Here is a 25,399-nt window from a genome sequence, read left to right as displayed (position 1 = left end):
TGTGGGTGTGGGTTGGTTTGGCTTTGCCACAGCATCAGCTGGCATATTCTGGCAGGGGGCAAATTCTGTCAAGCTAAACTGCAGAACCACCTGGAGAGTGCATGATCTACAAGTGGGAGTGAGCCCAGTAGGGAAACTGGGCATCTTCCTCTTGGATTGCCACTCTAACTGGTGGTTATGAGAACCAGGAATGGGAAAGGCATGGCCAGACAGACACCTGCCAGCAAGGGTGTGGGCTGCATAGTGGGGCTGGTTGGGGTGAACTGGCCTTCAGTGCCTATTGACATGTATGAGAGCTGAACAGGATGTGGGACAGACTGGACCAGTCTGCTGTACAAGCTGGCAAGCATGAGAGCGAGGGCCGGGAGCAGGCCTGGTGGGGGTTATTGTGCGTTGCTCCAACTAGGTGGCCACTCCCACTGGTTTGTGTGATGGCTGAGCGTGTGGTGGGCGGGATCAGACCGGGCTGCAACGCTCAGTGGTTTGTGTAGAAGACAGGGCTGGAGACAGCTGACCCCACAAGGGCAACCAGCATGTGCATGAGCTGATTGGGGTGACAGACTGTGCTGGACCCTGTACTGGCAAGCACACACAAGAATCAGGTCTGGGATCACCTCAGATGAAGTTTCTATGGGGATTCCCCCCAGCTGAACTGCTGGACTCAGAACCCCAACCATGGAGAGAATTGCAGTCCATGGAGTGCATGTGTCAGAGCTGGGCCTCCTCAGTGGCTTAGACGGAGCAGTCAGTGGACAGCATATCCAGATGCACATGGAGGATATGGCAGTACACTGGAGCCTGCAGAGGACAGAACAAATGGGTCAACTACCCCAGCCAAGAGTTGGCAGTGAAGATCTGGGCAAACGGAGACTTAACATGGACTTCATGAACCAGTGGATTTCATTGTGCTTGGATGGGTGAGATTGGCAGTAATTCAGTACTGTTCAATTATCACCAAAACCTCTTGAGTAGGACCCTCGGAGCATGCCCCACATTGGGGATCCTGGGGTAGTGTCGGGTGGCTGCCCTCCATCTCGGTGTAGAGGCGTTTGGGAGGGTGGGTTAAGGCGTGTCCCTTTATCGCCCCCAAGATCCAGGAAGGAAAAGAGAATGGAAATGGTAGTCTCCTTAGTCCTTGACACTTATCACCCTAATGAAATATGTAAAAATCATCAAAACTTTTTTGAATAGCAAGAAAAAGAGGTACTTGCTACATTATAGAGGCCACATGAGCAAAAAAATACACAGAAGCTGGTAAATTTATCATACATATTTACTTAATCTATACAGAATTGAGTAGATAAAATCAGATTCACATTAGTGAAAAATCTCTACAAAATGTTTTTGAAAAGCAAAACAAGACTGCCTCTTAACAATTCGTATCCTCATGAAAGACGTGGGCTGTAAAAATAAAGCAGTGTGTTTAGCACAAACTAGAAGATAATCTGCATCATTTTTTCACAGTTATTTCCATCTACAGTCTGAAAGAGGTAGATTTTTCTGCAACACCTGAGACTTGAATTGTGATAAGCAGGTGTAATAAAGGCAGTTGCATACATAACTAAAAACACTGGTCTCGAGACCAAGAGATGTACTCCTACAAGTCTGAGGATGAAGTGGTCTGTTAACCCAGACCCGAGTTTCTGCTACACCCTGGAGTCTACTGCCACTATAAATAATATACATCAAAGATTCCATGGTGGTGCAACAAATGCAATTTAAGTGAATTCAACATTTAAAACTTTTCTGGGCCAGCCTTAGTAGCATTACAGTGTTTAGAATATGGGCGTGCTACAAAAAGCCACACCACTGGGCTGCTGAAGTGGTTTCAGGAGGGTGTCCTCCTTGGAGAGTCCCATTTTTTATTCACAGGGCAATGGGAGGGGATTCTGAAAGGATGCCAAATGTATCCCAGACAGAATCTATGTCCTCTGGCACACCATGAAAGCATCTACGTACAAGTCCACAACGAGCCCAGAGCAGCAGGCCAAGCACTGCCGCGCTGCCTCATCAAGCCCTTGGAAATACGCAACAGGTCCAAGATCTACAACCTCCCACACAGGACAAGACCACAAAGAAACGTGGTGGGTTACACGAATGGCTTGATACAATGTGAAGAGCCGGACGTCAGCAGAGTTCTTGGGAAATGTGGTTAGTGCTAACTTTAAGGTAGATAATACTTGTGATATACACCTTCTTTCCTTCAAGGAAATGAGTCCAATATTTCATCTGCTAGCTGAAGTGGGTGTGTTTGGGGTATTACAAGATTGTGGGAGAGTTGTGTTTGTGCTTCCAACTCATTTCAGCCAGAACAGGTGACTTCCTTTGTCTCCTACTGTCCCTTGATAACTAATGGTGGAAGCTTAGAGAGGAAGCCAGCTACTGGACAATTTTCAGTCCCTGAGTGACGGAACTTTACAAATTTAAGCTGTTAGCAAAGAGAAAACCCCTTTTAACTGGACAAAAGAGTTTATTCAGTCCAGTAGGCAATTTAACAAGTATCAGTTTGATAGTCCTGCTCTGTGGAATGTGCTCACATCAGTTCAAAATACTTCAATGTAACTGAAACCAGGGCATCTTGGGTGCAGCCTGGGCAATCACCGATCCACTGCTAGGTACTGGAAAAAGAAAAGCAAAAGGAAGTTCAAGAATATCAACAGCTAATGTGCTTAATTGCAAAGTTTCCCCCATTCCAAGTGTAGAGACCTTGGATAACACTGTGGGCTGGCAGGAGCTGGGGGAGTTTGGAAGAAGGTGCTGCGAGACAGAACAATAGCACGATAAATCCTGCCAGGTACTCCCAAAGCTATAAATGTTTTTTCCAGTGTTTTAAAGATGGAAGCAGTTTCATATACTACAGTACTAAATTTAAATTCCCTTTTCAAAATACTTGGGGTACTTTGCTGGTGTACTCCTTGTAACAACTGAAACCAGCGTTCAAGTAGCCACCAGGTGTTGGAAGCTCTTCGTTTTAATGAAAGCTGCAGGTAAATATGCCCCTGTGCTCTAAGCAAGGGGCGGGACTTGTCCAGAGCAGCTTTCAGAGAATGACCAGCTTTCTGCGGGAAGTGGAGCCTATGAATGCAACCTGGAAGGCAACACTGCCATACCCAGGCAGTGAGCGTCAGGTGGGGCCAACTCCACGTGGCGGACTTCAAGCCCAAGCAGTCGGGACTGTGTAGAGTCGCAGCAGCAGCCAGCCTGTTTGTCCAGTGCTTTGCTTGTACAAGTGACACCTCTGTACACATATTCTGCCAAAACTTGAGAGTCACGGCGTGTAGCCATCTCAGTTTGTCAAGCGATACAAATATCATCAGAAAGCTAATCTGAATCACACACGCTCTGCGTGTTTCACCCAACACAAGCGTTTTTACTTGGCATTTAAATGGCTGTTACGCAGGGCTAATCAGTTTTATAAAGTGTCAATGGGGCTGAGATGTTTAATTTTGTTCTAATTTTTCACAAAAAGGAACCATTATTAGAACAAAATGCGCTTGTGACAATTGGCCCTATGTTGAGCACGCAGAGCAGGAAAGGACATGGCAATGGGTACATGCATTCCAGGGAGAGGTGAGGTGGCTGTGCAACACAATTGAGGGAAAGAAGTGATTAAAACTATCCAGAACTGCTAATCAGCCTCCTGTACCACGTCAGTCCAGTAGTTCTAAGAAAATACAGATATGGTAGAAAAAGTAAGAAAATTTTCACCACAAAACCAATAGTTACTACCAACAGAGAAAGTGATACACAAAATAGAGCTCTTCACCCAGGGCTGAGCCTGGCTGCTAGTGGGCCGGCCTGGGGGGCTGGTGCGCAGCGCTGCCCGCTGCCCCCGGCCTGGCCTCCAGCCGCAGCGCCCGGGCGGGCACGGCCGAGTCCCCGGCGGCCGCTCTGCCGGAGACGCGGCCCGTCAGCACCTCCACCGTCTCGCTGAGCTCGTCCCTCTCCGTCTCGAGAGCCCTGCACAGCTTCTCTAACCGGTCCAGTTTTATCTGAAAGGCCTTGTATTCTTTATCTCTGACAGTTTTCTGTTGCAAAAGAAAAGATTCACCTCATGAAATGATAAGTTTTTGCATATTCAATAGCTACTAGATATGTTTTCTTGGCGTCACTGCACACACACAGTACACTGAGTGGCTGTTCTAGGATGAAAGAACAAGTTTTCTCTTGGTCATGCTTCTTAAACAAATTCAGCCTGCCATCATGGCAGGGCAGCTTGCGATGCCAGGAATGCTTGTGTCCCATACAGACATGCTGATTCAAGTCCTAGCGACTCCACTTTTTAAAAATGTTTTGGGCCCGGCGCTATTGCATAGCGGTTAGTCCTCATCTTGACCGCGCCGGGATCCCATATGGGCACTGGGTCTAATCCCGGCAGCTCCACTTCCCATCCAGCTCCCTGCTTGTGGCCTGGGAAAGCAGTCGAGGACGGCCCAAAGCCTTGGGACCCTGCACCCGTGTGGGAGACCTGGAGGAAGCTCCTGGCTTCAGATCGGCTCATCTCCGGCCGTGTGGTCACTTGGGGAGTGAAACCACCGGATGGAACATCTCTGTCTCTCCAAAAAACTGAAGGTAGCCCAGTTGCCTGCTGGTGAGCTCTGATGGTGACTGCCTGCCTGCCCAGCTCACACCTGGCATGTCCGCCTGAGCGGCTCTCCCTGGCCACCCCTACCCTCTGCCCAGCCCAGCCTGGACCTGCACGCGTCCTCAGGACAGTCACAGGACTGAGTTGCAGGAAACCAACTCACCTCCTCGGCCATTTGCAGAAGTGCTTTATTGTTGTTTTCCCACTTGGTACGCCATATTATTGTTTCTTTTTCCAGTTTTTTAATTTTCTTTGTCATCTGTGAATCAACACATTGCAAATTCAAGTCCTGCACTTGTTTCTCAAAAAGGTGTGCAGTCCCTCCATTGCCCAGCGCTGTCTGCAGTGACTGACGGCCGCGTCCATCTCCACGGCAGCGTGCGTGCTCTCTGCCACGCGCAGGGCAGTCACATGAGACAAGTGTCGTCATCTCAGGTAGCAGCACAAAGAGGGAGCCACCAGCCATGTCACTGCCAATTCCACCACGGCTGGAGGGCAGCTGGCAGGCCCACGGGCATGGCCAGAGCCTTCTTCCCATGTTATGTGCAGAAGTGCCCGTGAGGTTTCTGGACATTCAACTCCCTCCTCATATTCTTGAAGACTAAGAACTGCCGCTTCTCCATGCCCTGAAGCCACATGGTTTCCAAACTAAAGGCAAGCTGCCCAAAGGCTCCGCTGAAAATACTAAAATCAGCCTGCATGCTCTGCTCATCCCACAACGCACACGAACATGGGTCCAAGAATCAGGAGGGGGCCTGGCAGTGAAAGTCCTCGCCTTGAACGCATCAGGATCCCATATGGGCGCTGGGTCTAATCCCGGCAGCTCCACTTCCCATCCAGCTCCCTCCCTGCTTGTGGCCTGGGAAAGCAGTCGAGGACAGCCCAAAGCCTTGGGACCCTGCACCCGTGTGGGAGACCTGGAAGAGGTTCCTGGTTCCCAGCATCGGATCGGCGCAGTACCGGCCGTTGCAGCTCGCTTGGGGAGTGAATCATCGGTCGGAAGATCTTCCTCTCTGTCTCTCCTCCTCTCTGTATATCTGACTTTGTAATAATAATAATAAAAAAAAAAACTTTAAAAAAAAGAAAGAATCAGGAGGGCACCTGCAAATCTATGCTACCAGAACTTCCTTTCTAGAAAATGTGTGGTGGGGGCCCGGCGGCGTGGCCTAGCAGCTAAAGTCCTCGCCTTGAAAGCCCCGGGATCCCATATGGGCGCCTGTTCTAATCCTGGCAGCCCCACTTCCCATCCAGCTCCCTGCTTGTGGCCTGGGAAAGCAGTCGAGGACGGCCCAATGCATTGGGACACTGCACCCGTGTGGGAGACCCGGAAGAGGTTCCTGGCTCCTGGCTCTTGATCGGCGCGCACCGGCCATTGCGGCTCACTTGGGGAGTGAATCATCGGACGGAAGATCTTCCTCTCTGTCTCTCCTCCTCTGTACATCCACCTTTCCAATAAAAATAAATAAATCTTTAAAAAAAAATGTGTGGTGAGCTTTAGGTATAGCATCAGTTAGCTATGTTCTCTATTCCTATTTCTGCTTTGACTGCACGCTAGCTCTGCTCCACAGCCAGGCCCATGCCCCATGCCTTAGGTAATCACCTGCCACACTAACACAGGGGCTGTGGGCTGAAGGCCATGGCCAGAACTGGGGACAATCTCTGCAGCCATGGCACCAACGCGGCACGCATTCCAGTCGCAGATCCCGCAGCCAGACGGCACGCTGGGACTGTCCAGAACACACTCGCGCTCCACTCTGCGCATGCGCTAGGAACCCTGCAGCTGTGCGTGACGCTGTCCCTCAATTGAAGCTTCCACTGAAAGGCCAGACAGGCAGCACTGATCCGCTGCTCATGGAATTCTCCAGACTGCTAGATCTAAAAATACCTGAAGCTGGTAACCTGAGCACCATTCAGCATGCTAAGTGGGGATATGATAATACAATGCCAAGCACTACTGCAACTCCTGTGTCCTGAAGGGCCAGTGTGTTCTTACTGTGTTTAACAAGGGCACAGAAAGGTGGTCTATGGCCACACCGGCGTGACAGCTGCTGGACACTTACCCAGTGCCAGGCACTACTGGCCTTGCCTCTGAGCCAACACCATCTTAACTCCCCTCCCCACCTTTTTAATGGAAGACAGGAAGTAAAACATTTAAAATCTATGGATAGTATAATATATTTTGGTTCTTTGTCGGCTATGCCAGATGTTGCGTCCCTTTAATTTCGGCAAGAGAATGAAGCAGAAGCCAAAGACTTGGTGTGGTTGCGGGAAAGAATTTGGTAGGAGCAAAAGTCAGAGAAAAAAATCATAGAAAGGCAGAAACAGCAACATCTAGCCATCTCTGCAACCAGCTCTACCGCCCAGACGCAGCGACAAGAGCCAGCCCCACCGCTACATCTGTAACCCACTGAGCAGCGACCACGGGCCACTAGGAGCACGGGGGGACAAAGTGGCAGAGCAGTGTCACTGCAAGCTCCAGGCACGGAGAGCGGTCAACTGTTAACAATCATGCTGAAAACAGGTTCTTGGAGAAGTTTCCTTTTACGTAACATTTTCCTAAAAGCATGCAAATACCTTTTCCATTTCCTGCCTGAAGGTTGTGAACAGTTCATTACTTTTTGCCATCGTAGTCTGGAATTCTTCAAACTTATCCATATAAAGAGAAAGCTACAAAAAAAAAGTATGAAATATTCTAAGTTCCAGGTAAATAATTCAAATGCCCAAACTTAAGTGAATGTAATTAAGTCATGACAGAAAGCATATGCACACCAGTGCTTGTGTATCATAGTGGACGTCACACCAAGCCAGGGTGACATGTCACAACTCGCCTCCACCATCATCTAGAACAGTCTATGGAACGCGGTGTTGCCATGCACTCCACACCCCTGTGCCGGCCAGGGAAGCGGCCTTCTCACAGTTATCTGACGCTGTCCTTGGGGAAGGAATGTGCTTTTGGATTGCCACCTGCACAGCAAGGCCATGTTGCCTTGGCATAGGCAGAAAGATGAGTGCAGCAGCGAAGAACTGGTTTCACTGGGGAAACAGAAAAAGGCTGAAAATGTTACGAGGTGGACATGGTGGCCCAAGCAGCTAAGCCATCATCATGGGGCTGCGAGGCGCAGCTGCTGGACTTCCCCTGACGCTGCAGCAGAGTGCATGGGGAGACAACGCAGAGGGCTCCAGCCAGGACTGCCTGCCTCCTGGCTCTGGCCTCACCTGGCCCTGGCTACTGGGGAACTGGGGGCGAGTATGCAAAGCCTCTCTCTCTCCCTCCACCCCGTTAACCACCCTTCCCAGTAGATGATAAAATAAATGCTTTGAAGAGGTAGGAAACCCTTTTTTTCAACCTTCTACTTTTAAGGAATTTTTATTCAAGATGAGGAAAACATGCTAACCAATGAGGCAAATGACCAGAAAGGCACGGGTACGGGGGCAAGAGACAAGGGGCCGCTTCCTGTGGCTCAGCCTGAGCCAGGCCTCCAGGGCAGGCGTCCATTTCATTCCAGGAGGGAGCCTCTCAGGGACTAACACTGCTGTGATGCAGAAGGAGCAATCAAGTGTTTAACCAATATCCCACAAACACGGAAGAGAGGCGGAGAAGAACAAGACGAGCAGCAGCCACAGTGCTGGGTAAGACTAGCCAGCAGCAGCATGAGGCACGATGGGCCGAGACCTGGCCTGGGACAGGCATCAGGTGACAGGAGCTGGGGGCACTGCTGGAGACAAGGCAGAAGCTGACTGCAAGCGAGGAGGCAGCCAAAGCATGCACGGAGAGAGGAGGGCCTGGGCCTCGGCACAGAGCAGGCAGCCAGCCTTGGTGCGGACGTGTAAGCCGAGAGCCGCCCCCGAGCAGTGCAGCCGGCAGCCGGGCCGAGTGGCTCCCGAGTGGCTCCCGAGCACTGCTGGCCGGCAGACAGCTGCCTCCCGAGGCGTGTGTCTCGGGCAGCTCACTGTACTGCCATGAGCTGGACCTATTCTCCCTGAATGCACTCACCACTGCTTTGCATTTACATAAGTATGCCTAGCAGCACCAAGGCAAAGAGATTAAGGGAGAAGAATCAGAGAATTTAAACGTGCATCAGAAAGGCTCACGGAAAATGGGAAGAAGCTTTAGGGTAGGGGCTGGCTGAAGTACTGGCTGGCAAAGTTGGCATCCAGCTCCTTGCTACTACCCCCCGGGAAAGGAGCAGAAGATGCGCCCCTGCGCCCATGTGGGAGACCTGGTTTCAGTTCGAACTACGGGCTTCATCTGGGGTGAACTCCACCCTCTGCCCCATTCGGGAATGAAGCAGCGGATGCAAGATCACTAGCTCTCTCCATCTTTCTAAGGAACCACCTTTTGGATAAATAAATCAATCTTTTTTAAAAAAAAATGTTCAGGCTGGGTGTGTGGTTACATGGCTGAGCTGACTAAAAGCCTCCATTTCAGCACCCCGATTCCAGAGCGCCCCAGGGCTCAGGCAGCAGGGACAGCTCAAGCACGGGGCTCTGCCACCCTACCTTGTCTCCAGCCTTGACCAGTTGTGACCACTGTTGACGTTTATGGGACTAATTCAGTTGATGGGAGGTCTTTTTCTGTCCCCCAAATGTATTTAGAAAATAAATTGTTGGAAACTATTCTAGGGGCTGGCACGGGCTTGGTGGCGTGGCCTGGTGGCTAAGGTCCTCGCCTTGTTCCCATATGGCCGCTGGTTCTAATCCCGGCAGCTCCACTTCCTCTCTATCTCTCCTCCTCTCAGTATATCTGACTTTGTAATGAAAATAAAATAAAACTTAAAAAAAAAAAAAAAAAAGACCTCTCTATCTAGGGGCTGGCACACTGGCAACGACTTTGCATGTGGGCACCAGCTGGAATCTGGCTGCTCCCTTCTGATCCAACACCCTGCAAATGTGCCTGGAAAGCAGCAAAGGACCCAAATGTTTGGCTCCTGAACCCACATGCAAAACCTGGAGGAAGGGCCCGGCGGCGTGGCCTAGTGGCTAAAGTCCTCACCTTGAACGCCCCGGGATCCCATATGGGCGCCGGTTCTAATCCCGGCAGCTCCACTTCCCATCCAGCTCCCTGCTTGTGGCCTGGGAAGACAGTCGAGGACGGCCCAATGCATTGGGACCCTGCACCCGCGTGGGAGACCCGGGATCGGATTGGCGCGTACCAGCCCGTTGCGGCTCACTTGGGGAGTGAAACATCGGATGGAAGATCTTCCTCTCTGTCTCTCCTCCTCTCTGTATATCCGGCTTTCCAATAATAATAAAATCTTTAAAAAAAAAAAATCCTGGAGGAAGTTGCTGTTGCAGTCATCCGGGGAGTAGCAGATCTCTCGGTCTGGTCCTCACTGTAACTCTGTCTTTCAAACAAACACATCTTTACGAAGAACAGCTTGCACACATGACAGAACGCAATCACAGTGGCACAACTTGAGAGAATCGGAGTCGGCCTGTGGCTTTGGTCCAAGGCCGTGCAGTGACCTACGGCACCAGAGGGGACCCCGACCCATGCATGTGTGCAGCTCTCTACAGCCAAGTGAACATACAGGATTGGGAAGGGCTCGGGTCTTCCATGTGCCCCAGGCCTCTGCCAGCTGCTGCCTCTGGAGTTTCTGCTGGTAGGCTAGCTTTACAGGCAGTAACAGCACCACTCTGTGAACTGTTCCTGAAGTGAAGAGACACAGGCAGGACCAGCGCATTGCTAATATGGAGCAGGGACTTTCTACCTGCTTCAGTGTCTGTACAAATGAAGCAAACACATGCTAAACTTCGGAAGGTAACACATGCAATGTAGTTGACTGCTAAGGGTGATTACAGATGTAAACACAGAAGTTCACCTCTCAGGAGACAGCGACATTCTTTCCCATCTACTTTTTCCTTTGGCTAAGGAGATGGGACCTGCTACTCTCATCCCATGGGATACAGAATGCAACTGGACACACAGATGGGGTCTGGACTGAAACAGAGGTAGGGTGGTGGCACTGCAAGTAAAGCTGCCACATGCAACGCCAGTGTGTCATATGGGCATAAGCTGGAGACCTGACTGCCCCACTTCAGTTAAGCTCTGCTGATAGCCTGGGAGAAGCATCTGACGGTGGCCCATGTGCTTGGGTCCCTGTCACCACAAGGAAGACCCGAAAGAAGCTCCTGGCTTCAGCTGTTTCAGCAGCTGGGAGGGGTTCTCTGCCTCCCGCCCTCCTTCTCTCTGTTTAACTCTGCCTTTCAAATTAGGAAAAAAAGAGGTTAGGTGCTCAAAGCACACAATTATAAAGCTAATAGATACCACAGCCAACCATAAAAAAAAAATGTCGCTTTGTTTATCAACAAAGTCCACCTTGGGTTCTTGAGCATTTTATAAGACACAAAAGAATTGCAGTGTGCACATGTTCACTCTCGCTTTGCTGGGCAGAAAGGCGACTGGCAAAGGGAACAAGTATTGGGAATCCTGGAAAGGCAGGCATTGAAGACAGGGTGACCAGCCATCCCACTGTGTCACCGACCTCTGCGCTCGGCTTTCACCAGCTTGGGAACACACAAGCCCATCTGGGAGGAGCTCCCAAGTGTAGCCATAAAAAAAAAACATAACTTTTTCCTATGAATTCTATGCCCTGCTGTGAAGTTACCTGCTGTTTTAGTTGTACTTCTTGCTGTTTCATTTGTTCATATTTGTGTCTTGATTCTGTTGCTTCTTTTAACAACTAGAAAACAGAAACATTCTGGCAAAATACTCATAGCAGTTACAAAACGAGTAACTCAAATGACCACAGTAAGGCCTCATCCTCCCGTAGCAGGAACCACTGGTCCATAGACAAAATCCCATCAACCGCTTGTTTCAGCGACCTTCTAATACTGATTAACATTTAGGAATGGAACAATAATCTTCCACTGTTCAAGCTGAAACTAAGTACCTTGAAGGACTATAAGAATTTAAAAAACTCAGGATTAAGTAGTGTTTCAGATGAAAATACTTGTCAGGTAGCCAGCAGATTAACAAGACTGGAATCTTGTTTATCCGAGTGGGAGACCCTCTATTCTCAAAAGGTGAGACAAGATCAAAATGTACGGTGCAGGCCCAGTGCGGTGGCCTAGCAGCGAAAGTCCTCGCCTTAACGCCCCAAGATCCCATATGGGTGCCAGTTCTAATCCCGGCTGCTCCACTTCCCATCCAGCTCCCTGCCTGTGGCCTGGGAAAGCAGTAGAGGACGGCCCAAAGCCTTGGGACCCTGCACCCGCGTGGGAGACCTGGAGGAAGTTCCTGGCTCCTGGCTTCTGATCAGCTCAGCACCGGCCACTGCACTCACTTGGGGAGTGAATCATCGGGCAGAAGATCTTCCTCTCTGTCTCACCTCCTCTCTATATCTGATTTTGCAATAAAAATAAATAAATCTTCAAACAAACAAACAAACAAACAAACGTATGGTGCGAAGCACAGCCATTCTGGGGCCAGTTCAAATCCCAGCTGCTGCACTTCAGATGCAACTAACACGCCTGGGAAAGCAGCGGAAACCAAGTGTTGGAGCACTGCCCCCACCCAGGAACCTGCATGGAACTGCACCTGCAGCCTGGCCCAGCCCTGGCTGTTGCACCCAGTGCAGAGGAAACCAGCAGACGAAAATCATCTCTTTGTGTGTCTTCCTCTCTCACTCTAACTCTCTCAAATTTTTAAAAAGCAAGGGAGGACAATAGGTTAATTCTCTGCTTCCAGCACCTGCCATTCCAAATGGGGGCTGGTTCTAGTCCTGGCTGTTCCACTTTCCATCCAGCTTGTGGCCTGGGAAAGCAGTCAGGAATGGCCCAAAGCCTTGGGACCCTGCAGTCACATGGGAGACCCGGAAGAAGCTCCTGCCTTCTGGCTCCGGATCAGCTCAGCTCCAGCCACTGTGGCCATTTGAATGAATGGGCAGATGGAAAATCTCCCTGTCTCTCTTCTTTCCAAGTAAAAATAATTTTTTTGAAAAGCAGGAGAGACAAGTTAGGAGCTTCTAATTTATCTACTCAAGGCTTTAAAAAAATCTGTGGCAAATTTGTATAGTAGGCACCTTTGACATTTTGTCTCTGAAGTAATTGCTGCACATAGTTCAAAGAATCCCAGAATCGGATGTGCAGTAACACACGTGGACTGGTGTGTATAAAACGTAGCCCTCAACTTTGGAAAAACAGAGCCATATCCTCATTTAACCACTGGGCGCCGCTGTTTGTCCCTATGCAAAGATCTGGCTATTAAAAGCCATCTTGGGGTCAGTGCAGTGGCGCCAGCATCACATACAGGTGCCAGCTAACGTCATGGCTGCGGATGGGCCTGGGATGGCAGTGGGAGGTAGCCCTGGTCCTTGCGCCCCGACACTCACGTGGGAGACCCAGTAGAAGCTCCAGGCTCTGGGACTAGGACCAGTCATTACAGCTATTTGGGCAGTAAACCAGCGGACAGAAGTTCTCCTCTGCCTCCTCTTTCTAACTCTGCCTTTCAAATAAAAAAATCTTTTACAAAATACTTTTTAAAAGAAAACTGGCTAGTCCTCCGCTCAGGAGACCTTGTTCTGAGCAGGAGCAGGCAGCGAGTCGAAGGAGCAGACTCTGCTACTATGGCCACCAGGGAGGGTGCAGGCCGCCGGAGCGTCACCTGCACATTAATTATTTCTTTGACTAAGAACACAGAGCTGAACTTGCACGTCTTCAACAAACGTGCCCGGGGGGACTGCACTGTATGCAAGCCCGACAGGCAATACAGGCTGCGCGCGCACCGGGGCCGCCATGCCCAGCCCGGAGCGTCTGGAGCTCTGGTAGTATTTTAGCCAAGGACGAACGACGCCAGAGTAAGAAAACAAATGGTTTCCCTAGTTCCAAGTTGTTGTTTAAGGGCAAAATGTGAGTAACTGTGCATGGGAGCCCTCCGGTGAGCTTGCTGTTCAACTGAACCGCTAGGCTCGATGCGCTAAACCCTTACTAATTCTTGAACTAGATGATCATTTCCCAAGAAAAGTATTCTAAGTACAGAATAAGTACAGGTCTTTCTAGGAATTTGTTTAATCCCTCCAAATTGCTTTTGAATAAAAAAATTCAAACCCAACAGCTGAATGCTTTCCAACACCCACCCCCAGCAGGGCAGCCAGCTGCCGTGTGCGCCGCATCACAAGGAAACTAGAACAAACTTGCATGTTTTAAATGGCTTTGGTTACAACTGTGGTAATCACCCTAAGGAACAGAACTTACAAACTCTCTCTCTCTCTGATGCTTTTCGTCAGCCTCTTTTATTAGCTGTGTTGTCTGCTGCAGTTTGGCGTCCACGAGCTGTTGCTGCAGTTCCTTGTGCTTGAAAACCTTATCGATATGCTGTGGGGAAAGCACCACCTTTAGTCAGCTCGGGAATTAGGAGCAGTTCGGGAAGCAGCGGCAGCAAGCACAAGGCCTGCTCAGCAGAGGGCACGCTGCCCGGCCCCGCTCGGGGAAGGGGCACCCAGTCAGCCCTCCGTAGGAGCAGGGCCTCCTGCGTCCCCAGTCTGCGCTTACTCAAACGCACAGGTGGACCAGGAGAGCCAACCAGTAAACTCACACACTAGCCACCGCTTGTTTCTTTAATCTCTCCATTAAATTTTCCCAAATCTCTCAGCTGGCAACAAGGTGACAGAGCTGGTCAAACCCAGGCCAGTGTTCCCATTCGTGCCACGGCACGGCCACATCTACCCCGCAGGCTTGTAACGCAAACAGAGGTTAAACTGCATAAAGTACCTAGTGCCTGATACACATCAAGCATTTACTAAAAGCCTACTGGCATTTCCAAACCAAACTGTTAACTGGCTATGTATGAGCAACAAAGTCATCAGAACATCATTTGTCAGCTGTAGAAAGAGAACTCTTCCAGATAGAAAATTCTGTAAAACAATACACTCAAGTCTGAACTGGAGGCCAAAGAGCAAGTGCAGCAGCAATGGGCCCCTCCAGTCAACTCTGAGCTTCACACGGCTGTGCGTGCTACGAAGAAGCGGCTCTTTTCTCCTAATAGTATAAAATCCCCATTAACGACCTGCTGAGCTGCAGTGGGCATCACACAGCTGAGGGACAGCACATTTTCAGGGCATCACCGACTCCCTGGGACCGTGTTCCCCATGCATGCCCTACACACCGCCTCACAGCGGTCTGCCTCTCCTGGTGAGGGGTGATGTTTTTGCTCCTGCAAACCAAACACGGGTACCTCTTCCCTCAGCGCGTACTGTTCGATGAGCTTCTTCAGCTTTTCGCCCAGCTCAATGTTCTCCTGGCGGAGCTTGGCGTTGTGGGCGTCATGCTGTTCCAGCTGCGCCTGGATTTCATTTAGGGTTATCTGGAAATGTGCAGTTGCTTCTTTCCGCCGCTCTTCTTCCTCTCGTGCCTGCTGCACATTTTCATCCTTATCATCCAAAACAATTTCTGTTAATCATCTGGGCCCAAGGATCCTCGCAAAGCTGCTGCTGCTGCTGCAATACCCATTCATTCCTTGCAGCCCCAAATGCTGCCTCTCCCCCTATTAGGACTGAAAGGCTCTCATTTAAAGGTAAGCACCTCTGCCTAAGCAGAAAATGGTACAGAAACAAACTCTCCTACTACAGAAGTCGTATGGTTATCCAACACGCACTGCAGCACAACGCAAGGCCGGAGCCTCCCCCGGCGCAGCTCCCTCCTGGCTAGCGGATTCTGGCTCACGCTTCTCATACCCCAGAGGGCAAGGAACAAATGAAATCTTTATTGCGGAAAGCTTGCTCGCAACTCCTGCTGGGGTACAATTGTCAAAGGACCGTTGCATGACTGAACAGTTACCGCTTCACTTAAAACACTGATTTGCTACTGGGGAAAAAAATACCACCAACTTTAAGATCTAAATCTAAGGATTCAAAAACAAAGAAGGAAACTCACAGCTTCAATGGCAAAGACTCCATGGCCTCGAAGGTTTGGGGGGAGCCTGCACATGGACAAGGCCGCCATTCTGGCACATTCCTTCCAGTGACAGCTCTTCCTCCCTTCTCCCCTGCTCAGCACAATTTATCTTCAGGTCCCTGGTCCCCCTCCTTTATAAGCAACCAAGGTGTAAATGCTATTCTCAAATAGCTAGCGCACATGGGCGGCAGCAGTGGACACTAGCTCAGGTACCCAAGTCCTGATCCCCTATGGAAAGGGGACCCATACGGGATTCTGGGCTGCTGCCTGGCTATTACGGGTATTTGAGGAGGGAATCTGGATGGAACATCTCTGTCTCTCTCAAGCAGGTAAAAATTGAAAAGTAAATTAAAAGTTAAAAAAATCAAAATATCAGTGCTCCAACAGCTGCAGCTAGCCCAGGAGACACGCGCAGTGCAGCCTGTAATGCAGCAAGATCTCAGACTCCTGACTCGGTCGCTTCCCAGTAGCTCACTTCCTAACAGACAACTGGCGACGTGGGGCTTCCTATGCCCCCTGTGCGCATTAAGCACCCTCGGGCCCTGAGACCAAGTCTGAGGTAACCCCAAGGGCTTTTGCTGCATAAAACACCAAGTTTCACCTCCCATTTACAAAGGCCTCACATCAGCCACCAGCCCAGGCAGAACAGAGTGGCTGGTAATTCTGTCTCCGAAAAGAGAAGGGACTTACTTCCAGCACATCCAAGGTGATTATAAACCAGTTAAGCCTCACCTGCGAGACAGACAGCCGAGCCAACTAACCTTTAAGCTCTTGTTGTGGCGCTGGAGCTCCCTGCACAGGGATTCCAGCTTGCTTCGTGCCAAGATGGCCTTGCTGTGCTCACTTTGCAAGTGAACCTTCTCTTTCACGATCTGGGCTTGCTTCTTCTGCAGGATCTTCATCTGCTTCTGAACAGTTCTGCTCTCCTCCAGCTAAAATTGACAAGCACTTTTTATTTAGGAAGAAAAACCCTACAGGTCTGGCTGGAGCAATTACACTAAGAACTGTCAAACACACTTTTAAACAACAGAAACTGCAGTGTAATACTTCACTCACATTATTTCATGCCACAGCACACCATCAACCTTCTCTCTTCCAGTTGGGACAGAAAAATAAGTAAATTTGCGATAATGAAGAAAAGACTTGATATTCTTTCTTAACCTTCAGATAGATGTTGAATAACAACTCCATTACTCAGGCTGGATAATGCCTGCGCAGCGAGGGGTGCACTGAGAGAAAGCAGCCGCGGTCACCGGCAGGCCTGACTCCCACACTGCCCGGCACCTCCGCTCGACCACCTTGCCTGCCTCAACACGGTCACTCTCAGCAGCGTGTGGGCCTCAATTTCAAGCCACAATTCTATTTCTGACCTGATGATACCCTTCAGCTGGGTAACGCCTGCCCAGGCAGTTTCACGAGGCCTACTGACAATGGTACCCAGGTATTCTGAACTAAGTCCTGCTCCAGTTAAGACCGACTATAATGTTGAAGCCAAGGCTAACTCAGCTGTAAAGCCAGGTATAGACTGAATTGCTGTTTGGTGGGTCAACGTCTATCTAGTAGTTCCTGCTTTTATCTGCTGAAATTCAAACACACAATACAGGTTTGGTGTGTTTGTGCTCCAATTCTAATTTAAACAAACAGTAATGTTTTAGGAATCAAAACCATGAAGTTTCATTTTGCTAAAATAACACCCATAGGCTTCTGCACTGAAAGAGACATCAGAATTTAAAACTTAGCCGTACTCACAGGGTTTTATTCTATGACTGCAGTTTTACATTTGGAACAAATGAGTCTATTTCAAGGTTAAATCAACACTAACAGATAAGATGGCAGCCATACTAACCTTTCAACAAGGCTTTCACAGATCAAGAAAAATGATGCTGAGTCACAATGTCAAGATCAACAGTGCCATCTTGTGGTCAATGAAAGTATCAGGCATTCTTTCAAGCAATGTTTGCAAGAGATTAAAAATAACTACGCCTTCTGAACCTCCCCCACCTAATCAGAGTTCCACATGGGCGTGTGTATCTCTCAACGAGGTAAACAATATTAAAAACAAAATAAAAATAAATACACTGCATTTCGTAAAGAACTTTCTGTATAATCGGGCTGTAATCTGACTTTGAACAGCAGGTGGCAGCACAGTTTAAAAGGTTGAGCCTCCATGTGAGCAAGTAGCTGCTAGCCCTGGCTCTCAGGATCACATCCGGACTGCCTCTGCTTCCTTTTAACGTTACTGTATTTCACCTGTATGTAGTCTGGCTTTTCCACCTTTGGCTAATGAAAACAGAAGGATTTTGTTTTTTACTTTAATTTACATTAATTTAAACAGAAACAGCCAGATCTGGCTAACAGTTTCCACCCTGAACAATGGCAACCCTCCATTATATTGCTAGGACTTGGGCCCAGTGCAATAGCTCAATGACTAAGTCCTCGCCTTGCATGCTCCAGAAGCCTATATGGCACCGGTTCGTGTCCCGGCTGCTTCACTTCGCATCTGGCTCCCTGCCTGTGGCCTGGGAAAGCAGCCGAGACGTGGCCCAAGACCTTGGGGTTATCTCCTTCTATCTGTAAATCTGCCTTTTCAATAAAAAAAGATAAATATCAATAAATATATTGCTAGGACTCACGTGCATTGTTGGATTGTGGATAAAGGTATCATATCACATTTGGTCTTTGTTACGTATTATTTAAGAAACATTTATTTAAAAGTTAAAACCCAGCCATACATAGACACTTAAAGCTATCTTGCTAGGCACACTATACTTATACTGTTTTTGTGTAGTTTATCCACTTTCTTAGTGAAGTATTTTTTGTGTAAAAGCTGTTAAAATTGTTTTTCTTAAATTGAGCCTAAGAATGGAGTTAATTGGAAATACACGGCACATATTAATAATGTATATGACATTTAAAGAATGGTAAGCATTAATTTTATTGTTTATTGTTAATGAACGTTTTCTCCAATTAAATTTATCTTGAGTTTGCGTTTAAAGAAAAAAAAAACAAATGTTAAAACCCACGTCTTAGCTTAAGGGTAATACAAAATCAGATGCCAGCTGATTCGGCCTAGAGCCACAGAGCATATCACTGTCTTCACACACGTCACTAATCCAGTCTCAGGTCGCTCACCACTTGGGAGGGCTCTAAGTTTGGTTGTTACACAGTTATGAACATTCTCACTTGTGTTTCCTGGTACATATGTTAAAAAATTTCTCAGGGAGTGGGAGTTTGGGAGGGAATCCCAGTGTACGAAATTGTACCATAAAATTCAAAAATACAAAATAAAAATTTTTTTAAAAATTTCTTCCTGGTTACAAACAGTTGGATTGCACTGGGCAATGATTTCTGCAGGTCCAATTTCAAATGACTCCATAAACTATTTTCCAAAGTGGCTGGCAAATTTATATTCTCAGCAGCAATGCAGAGATTGCATAGAGCCACTTATTCTCCAAAATATAGGATAAGCAGATTTCCTAATTCACGCCACTACAGTGGACAAAAACTCGCTGCGGTTATGATTTTCATGTCCCTAATAATCTTATTTCACAAAATCTCACTCTGTGTTTACGGGCCTGTATGTCAGGAGATCTCTGTACCCTTGTTTTTCCGCATCTACAAAATGCCTCTTTCATGTCTCTTGCTCAGCTTTCCACTGAGTTATTTGGTTTTTTTTATTATTATTATTCATTTGTTGATACCCTTCATGTATTCTTGATGCTTTGGTACACCACTGTGGCAAAGTGGGTTAAGATGCAACTTGCAGGGCCCGGCGGCGTGGCCTAGCGGCTAAAGTCCTCGCCTTGAAAGCCCCGGGAGCCCATGTGGGCACCGGTTCTGGTCCCGGCAGCTCCACTTCCCATCCAGCTCCCTGCTTGTGGCCTGGGAAAGCAGGAGAGGACGGCCCAAAGCTTTGGGACCCTGCACCCGCGTGGGAGACCTGGAAGAGGTTCCTGGTTCCCGGCATCGGTTTGGCGCGTACCGGCCATTGCGGCTCACTTGGGGAGTGAAGCATCGGATGGAAGATCTTCCTCTCTGTCTCTCCTCCTCTCTGTATATCCGGCTTTCCAATAACAATAAAATCTTTAAAAAAAAAAAAAAAAAAAAAAAAGATGCAACTTGCAATAGGCCCAGCATTGCAGTATAGTAGTAAGCCAATCATCTACCTGCAACTGCCAACATCGCATATGGGCACCAGTACATGTCCCAGCTGTTCCACTTCCAATCCAGCTCTCTGCTTACGGTCTGCTTATGCTCTAGTTGTTGTCACCCTGCAACAACGCTGCGCATGCAAATGAGGCTCCAGAGGACGCCTCCTCTCCTTCTTCCTCTGTAAAAATTTGTCTTTCAAGGGGCCCGGCGGCGTGGCCTAGCGGCTAAAGTCCTCGCCTTGAATGCCCTGGGATCCCATATGGGCGCCGGTTCTAATCCCGGCAGCTCCACTTCCCATCCAGCTCCCTGCTTGTGGCCTGGGAAAAGGACAGCCCAATGCATTGGGACCCTGCACCCGTGTGGGAGACCAGGAACAGGTTCCTGGTTCCCGGCTTCAGATCGGCGCAGAACCGGTCGTTGCGGTCACTTGGGGAGTGAATCATAGGACGGAAGATCTTCCTCTCTGTCTCTCCTCTCTGTATATCTGACTTTGTAATAAAAAAAGAAATAAATCTTTAAAAAAAAATTTGTCTTTCAAATAAAAATAGATAAATGTAGCTCGCAACACCCCCCTCCGAGAGTGCCAGTCTGAATCCTGCCACCCCCACTTCTGATCACACTTCCTGTGACTGCTCCTGGAGCAGACAGCCACAGCTGGCCCAACACCTGGGGCCCAGCCCCCACGGAGAGCCCAGAGCATCTGCCTGGCTGCTCCTGGCCGTGGCCTGGCTCCAACCTCAATGTCACAGTTACTTGGGGAGAAAAGCAGATGATGGAAGATGTCTTTATCTGTCAGTCTGTCATTCAACTCAATCAATCTTTTTAAAAAATAATAGCTATTCTTGATACTAGATTTGTCGGTTACACTTGCTGGAGGTGCGCCCCACCAGGTTACAGTATCTTCTTGCTTTACTTCTGATGAAGAGGATTCTTAATTTATTCAATAACGCCAATTAATTCGATCTTTGGTAGTACTTCTGATACTGTAAGCAATCATTAATACATCTAAACAATCTAAGATTTTTAAAGTTTAATTTTTGACCATTAAGTTTTTAATCTATTTGGAAATGCTAACTGCATTTAGCAAGGCTGATTTTTCCCTGTAAGCTTAATCACTTCCTAAGTTCCACTCTGTCATAAGAACGACAATCCAAATCACACACCCCAACCCTTCCACAGATTCTATAAAATCCTAAATGTTGTCCCCACAACTCTCATTGCCAGGAACTAAGATGAACCTAAGAATTATAAAGAGCACAGAATTCACAAGACATTTCTGACAAAAAGACAAGGATATAAAGTCCAGAGCCATGGCATAGTAACCTAATCCTCCAATGCAAAACCAGCATCCCGTGTGTGTGCGCAGGTTCAGGTCCCGGCTGCTGCACTTCCCATCCAGCTCCCTGCCTACAGCCTGGGAACAGCACTAGAGGACGGCCCAAAGCCTTGGGACCCTCTACCCACATGAAAGACCTGGAAGAAGCTTTCTGGCTCCTGGCTCCTTGCTTCAGATGCGCTCAGCTTGGGCCGTAAGTCATTTGGGGAGGGGAACTAGCAGACCTCTGTATCTTTCAAACAGAAATAAAATAAATCTTTTTAAAAAGACAGTATCTACCCAGATATTCACATTATTCAAACAGATTTACACATTACAGGGCTGGCATGATGGCTGAATTGACTAATCCTCCCCTGTAAGTGCTGGGATCCCACACACATGCTGGTTCTAATCCCGGCAGCTCCACTTCCTATCCAGCTCCCTGCCTGTGGCCTGGGAAAGCTGTCGAGGAAGGCCCAAAGCCTTGGGACCCTGCACCCGCGTGGGAGACCTGGAAGAGCTCTTGGCTTCGAATCAGCTTAGCTCCGGCCATTGCAGTCACTTGGGGAGTGAACCACAGAAGGAAGATCTTCCTCTCTCTCCCCTCCTCCTCTCTGTATACCTGCCTTTCCAATAAAAAGAAATAAATCTTTTTTTTTTTTTAAAGATTTATTCATTTTATTACAGCCAGATATACACAGAGGAGAGACAGAGAGGAATATCTTCCGTCCGATGATTCACTCCCCAAGTGAGCCGCAATGGGCCGATGCACACCGATCCAAAGCCGGGAACCTGGAACCTCTTCCGGGTCTCCCACGCGGGTGCAGTGTCCCAATGCATTGGGCCGTCCTCTCCTGCTTTCCCAGGCCACAAGCAGGGAGCTGGATGGGAAGTGGAGCTGCCGGGATTAGAACCGGCGCCCATATGGGATCCCGGGGCTTTCAAGGCGAGGACTTTAGCCGCTAGGCCACGCCACCGGGCCCGAAATAAATCTTTTTTAAAAATCTGCTTTTCCAATAAAAATAAAGCTTTAAAAAATAAAGCTTTAATAATGATTTACATTGCACTATAATAAGCTCCACACACTGACTACAGAAGGGGAAAGAACAGTCTTATACAGTGCTTAATGATGTTAAGAGTATCCACACCTAATGGCAAAATACCACACTGTGACGGGCCCATAGCACCTGTTTAATGTGACAACCACAGGGACTGCCCCAACTACAACACACACAACTCCATCCCACCCGCTCCGCACAAGTCCCCAGATGTAAGGTGACAATATCACAAAAGGGCAGCTAAAGATAGTGAAGGCAGAAGAGAAATTTTGGGACAAATTTTTGAAAAGGCTATTCCCTGAATGTTCTCACAGCTTAATAACCTATTTGCCATGTTTTAAACGAAGTGTTGCTTAAAGAAATAAAACTAAAACACTTTCAGAAAATAGTACATGCTCCATTTCTCATACGTTCAGTACAAAACTACATCACGGAGACTATTCATCACCATGCCTGCTCACGCACGCGCGCACTCTCTCTCTCTCTCTCACACACACACACAAATTAAAAGCAACAAACACTCTACATCCTTGCCACTAAAAGTAGTGTCCAAGGATTGGCAACATCACTAAATGAAGCTTGGCAAAATGCAGACCCAGGGGCCCAGCACGATGGCTCAGTGGCTCAATCCTTGCTTTGTAAGTGCTGGGATCCCAAATGGACAGCAGTTCGTGTCCCGGCAGCCCCACTTCCCATCCAGCTCCCTGCTTGTGGCCTGGGAAAGCAGTCAAGGACGGCCCAAAGCCTTGGGACCTGCACCCATGTGGGAGATCCGGAGGAAGCTCTTGGCTCCTGGCTCCTGGCTTTGGATTGGCTCAGGACTGGCCATTGCAGCTTCTTGGGGAGTGAACCACTAAATGGAAGATCTTTCTGTATCTCCTTCTCTCTGTATATCTGCCTTTCCAATAAAATAAATAACAGACAAAAACACAAGCAACAACACTTTGCCCAAGTATGTCACAGACGGCAGTAGTTACAGCCACTTATTCTGTAAGTTCCCCTCAACCTTTCATGCAAAAAGTTCTAGGATTTTCCCACTCTTCAGCTTAAATGGGGTGCCAGGGCTCCCAGGTTGACAATTCACACTACTTGAACTAACACAGGCCCAGAACAAACTCTCTGGAAGATGCAGGAAAGCATGCTTGGCACATAGTAGATGTAAAACAATATTTTCTAAAATAGTAAATACTATTTTAATAGACTATTTCATCTAACAATTTCAATCAAAATGCTTTCAGTTTTGATCTGTTAAGTACAGGAACTACTATCCCCCACTGACATCTACCATCAGAACACAGCGGTGAAAAGGCTCACTTAGAATTCACAACTGAGTTTAGACAATCTATGTCACGCCTTAGTATTATAAGGTTCACTGCATATAATCTCGGAAAATACAAGTACGCAACTGCCAAAAGCCCCAAAGAAATCAAAATCAACCATTCAATTTTGGAATCAAATATAATTTTACATTGAAAGCTGTATCAAACCTGTATGTTAAACGTTTCTCAAGCACACACACACTCTGCTGTATTTGACAACGTCCTTGTGCCCTTGATTTATACTCACAAGATCAGCATATTTCTTACAGAGAGCTGCCAGCTTCTCCTCTGGGGTTGAAAGGGTGTTTAGGGCTTGCATCAGTAATAAAACTTCTTTTCCTAATGATTAACAAGATAAGAAATAAGTCCCAGAAGATCAAATCTAACCTGTGACTTTGACTAACATTTCCCATGTTCTGATATCCAAAGCAAAATAACTTATAACTAGAAATAAGATTTACCAATTCACTTAAGAAAGCTGTTTTTAACTTCCGACTGAGTGTGTCTCCTTCCTTTTCCCAGCCCCTCCCCGAATTTCGGCATCCTACCACTGCTAGCTGTTTATAAGAACTCTCCAAGTGAGGACAAAGGGCAAGTTAGAAAGGGCAGAGAAAATGCCTAAAGGCTTCCTCCTAACCAAGTTCAAAGGAGCTTCAGTCGGTAATACACACTGCCTCTTCCTCTGTGCCATTTCAACAACATGACTTACTGAGCACGTTCCATTGGTTAACCAAGGTCAGTACAAATAAAGGATGACAAGACAGCTCTGGCCTTGGAGAAAAGAGCTTCAACAGTTTTTTTAAGGAGTTTGGCAGCAGGGAGAAGCAGGTGGCTGAGACGGGGGGACAAATGGTATTCCAAGTAAGTCAGAACATTTGCCTTATTAAGCCAATTGGCAAACATCATTTTTAGTTTTTGAATTGTTCACTTTTATACACGTGATATTAAAATATATATCTTAAAAACTGACCTTGCTATCTGGTATACCGACTGCTATGGGTAGGGAAGCAGGCTGACTTCAAAAAACTAGTATTTTTTTGGTTTAAGCTGCTAAGATGGCACTTGACAGGCAAGTGAAGTGGCATGCTGGTAAAGCCGCTGACTGAGATGCTGGCATCCCATATGGGCAATGGATCTGTGCTGGCTGCTTCACTTCTGACCCAATTCTAGAAAAGCAGAAGATGGTCCAAGTACATGGGAGATCCAGAAGCTTCTGGCCCAACCCTGGTCTGTGCAGCCATCTATGGAGTGAACCAGCAGATCTCTCTCTCTTCCTTTCCCTCTGTAACTCTTTCACATAAATCAATCTTTCAAAAGAAAAAGAAAACTTGTCATTTGGCATCCCATATAGCCCATATCACAGTATGGGGTTCACTTCCTGCTGCTATGTAGCCTGGGAGGCAGGAGGTGGGGAATCGGGCTGCTGGCTTCCTGGCACACTATGCCCCTGGGAGACTTGGACTGAGTTCCAGGCTCTTGGCTCTGCTTGGCCTGACCTAGCCATGGCTGTTCCAGGCACTTGAGGAGTGAACCAACAATAGGACATCTCTATCTTTCAAATAAAGTAAAAATGTTTTTAAAAGCAGTTACATTTTTATCCACCTAAAATTTTACGTAACAAAATCTGCTGTCATTTAGTGCAAGGTTAATAAGAAGTTTAGGAGGTAATTAAATACGATAATTGAATATGAGCAGAAAGAACTATGCTTTACAATTTTAGGACAATTCTTAACATTCAAATACCATCCTGTTTTTGATAGAATCCACTCAGCATAAAATTTCTTTTAAAGTATATGTACAATTTAATATATTCACAAGATTGTGCAACCACCAATATCTAATTCTAGAACATTTTCATTACAACCAAAACAATGCATATTCCCACATTCTCCCTAGCTCTGGCAACCACAAATACACTATCTTCTGGGATTTGCCAATTCTGGACATTTAATATGAATAGAATCACACAACATGTGATGTTTTACATGTAGTTTATTTCACTTTGTAAAGTATTTTCAAGGCTCATCCACATGGGATGTACCGATGGTGCATTCATTATCATGGCTCAGTAATATTC

The 25,399-nt window shown here is 47.7% G+C and overlaps 1 protein-coding gene across 1 annotated transcript in view; it reads right to left on the bottom strand.

The window, feature by feature from the left end:
- Positions 1-3,785: 3,785 nt before the first annotated feature.
- The window catches only part of TXLNG (taxilin gamma), a 44,987-nt gene continuing 23,373 nt past the window's right edge, over positions 3,786-25,399 (bottom strand). The window contains exons 3-10 of the mRNA XM_004597507.2: positions 23,570-23,661; positions 16,240-16,410; positions 14,760-14,954; positions 13,781-13,900; positions 11,194-11,268; positions 7,160-7,252; positions 4,749-4,844; positions 3,786-4,028 (exon numbers count right to left, since the gene is read on the bottom strand). Coding sequence (XP_004597564.2) covers positions 3,786-4,028; positions 4,749-4,844; positions 7,160-7,252; positions 11,194-11,268; positions 13,781-13,900; positions 14,760-14,954; positions 16,240-16,410; positions 23,570-23,661 — 1,085 coding nt within the window. The remainder of the gene's footprint in view (positions 4,029-4,748; positions 4,845-7,159; positions 7,253-11,193; positions 11,269-13,780; positions 13,901-14,759; positions 14,955-16,239; positions 16,411-23,569; positions 23,662-25,399) is intronic.

Source organism: Ochotona princeps, chromosome X, assembly GCF_030435755.1.
Source record: "Ochotona princeps isolate mOchPri1 chromosome X, mOchPri1.hap1, whole genome shotgun sequence".
Classification (NCBI taxonomy): Eukaryota; Metazoa; Chordata; class Mammalia; order Lagomorpha; family Ochotonidae; genus Ochotona; species Ochotona princeps.
The sequence above is the reverse complement of the archived record's forward strand: the minus strand, read 5'-3'. Positions and strand labels throughout refer to the sequence as shown.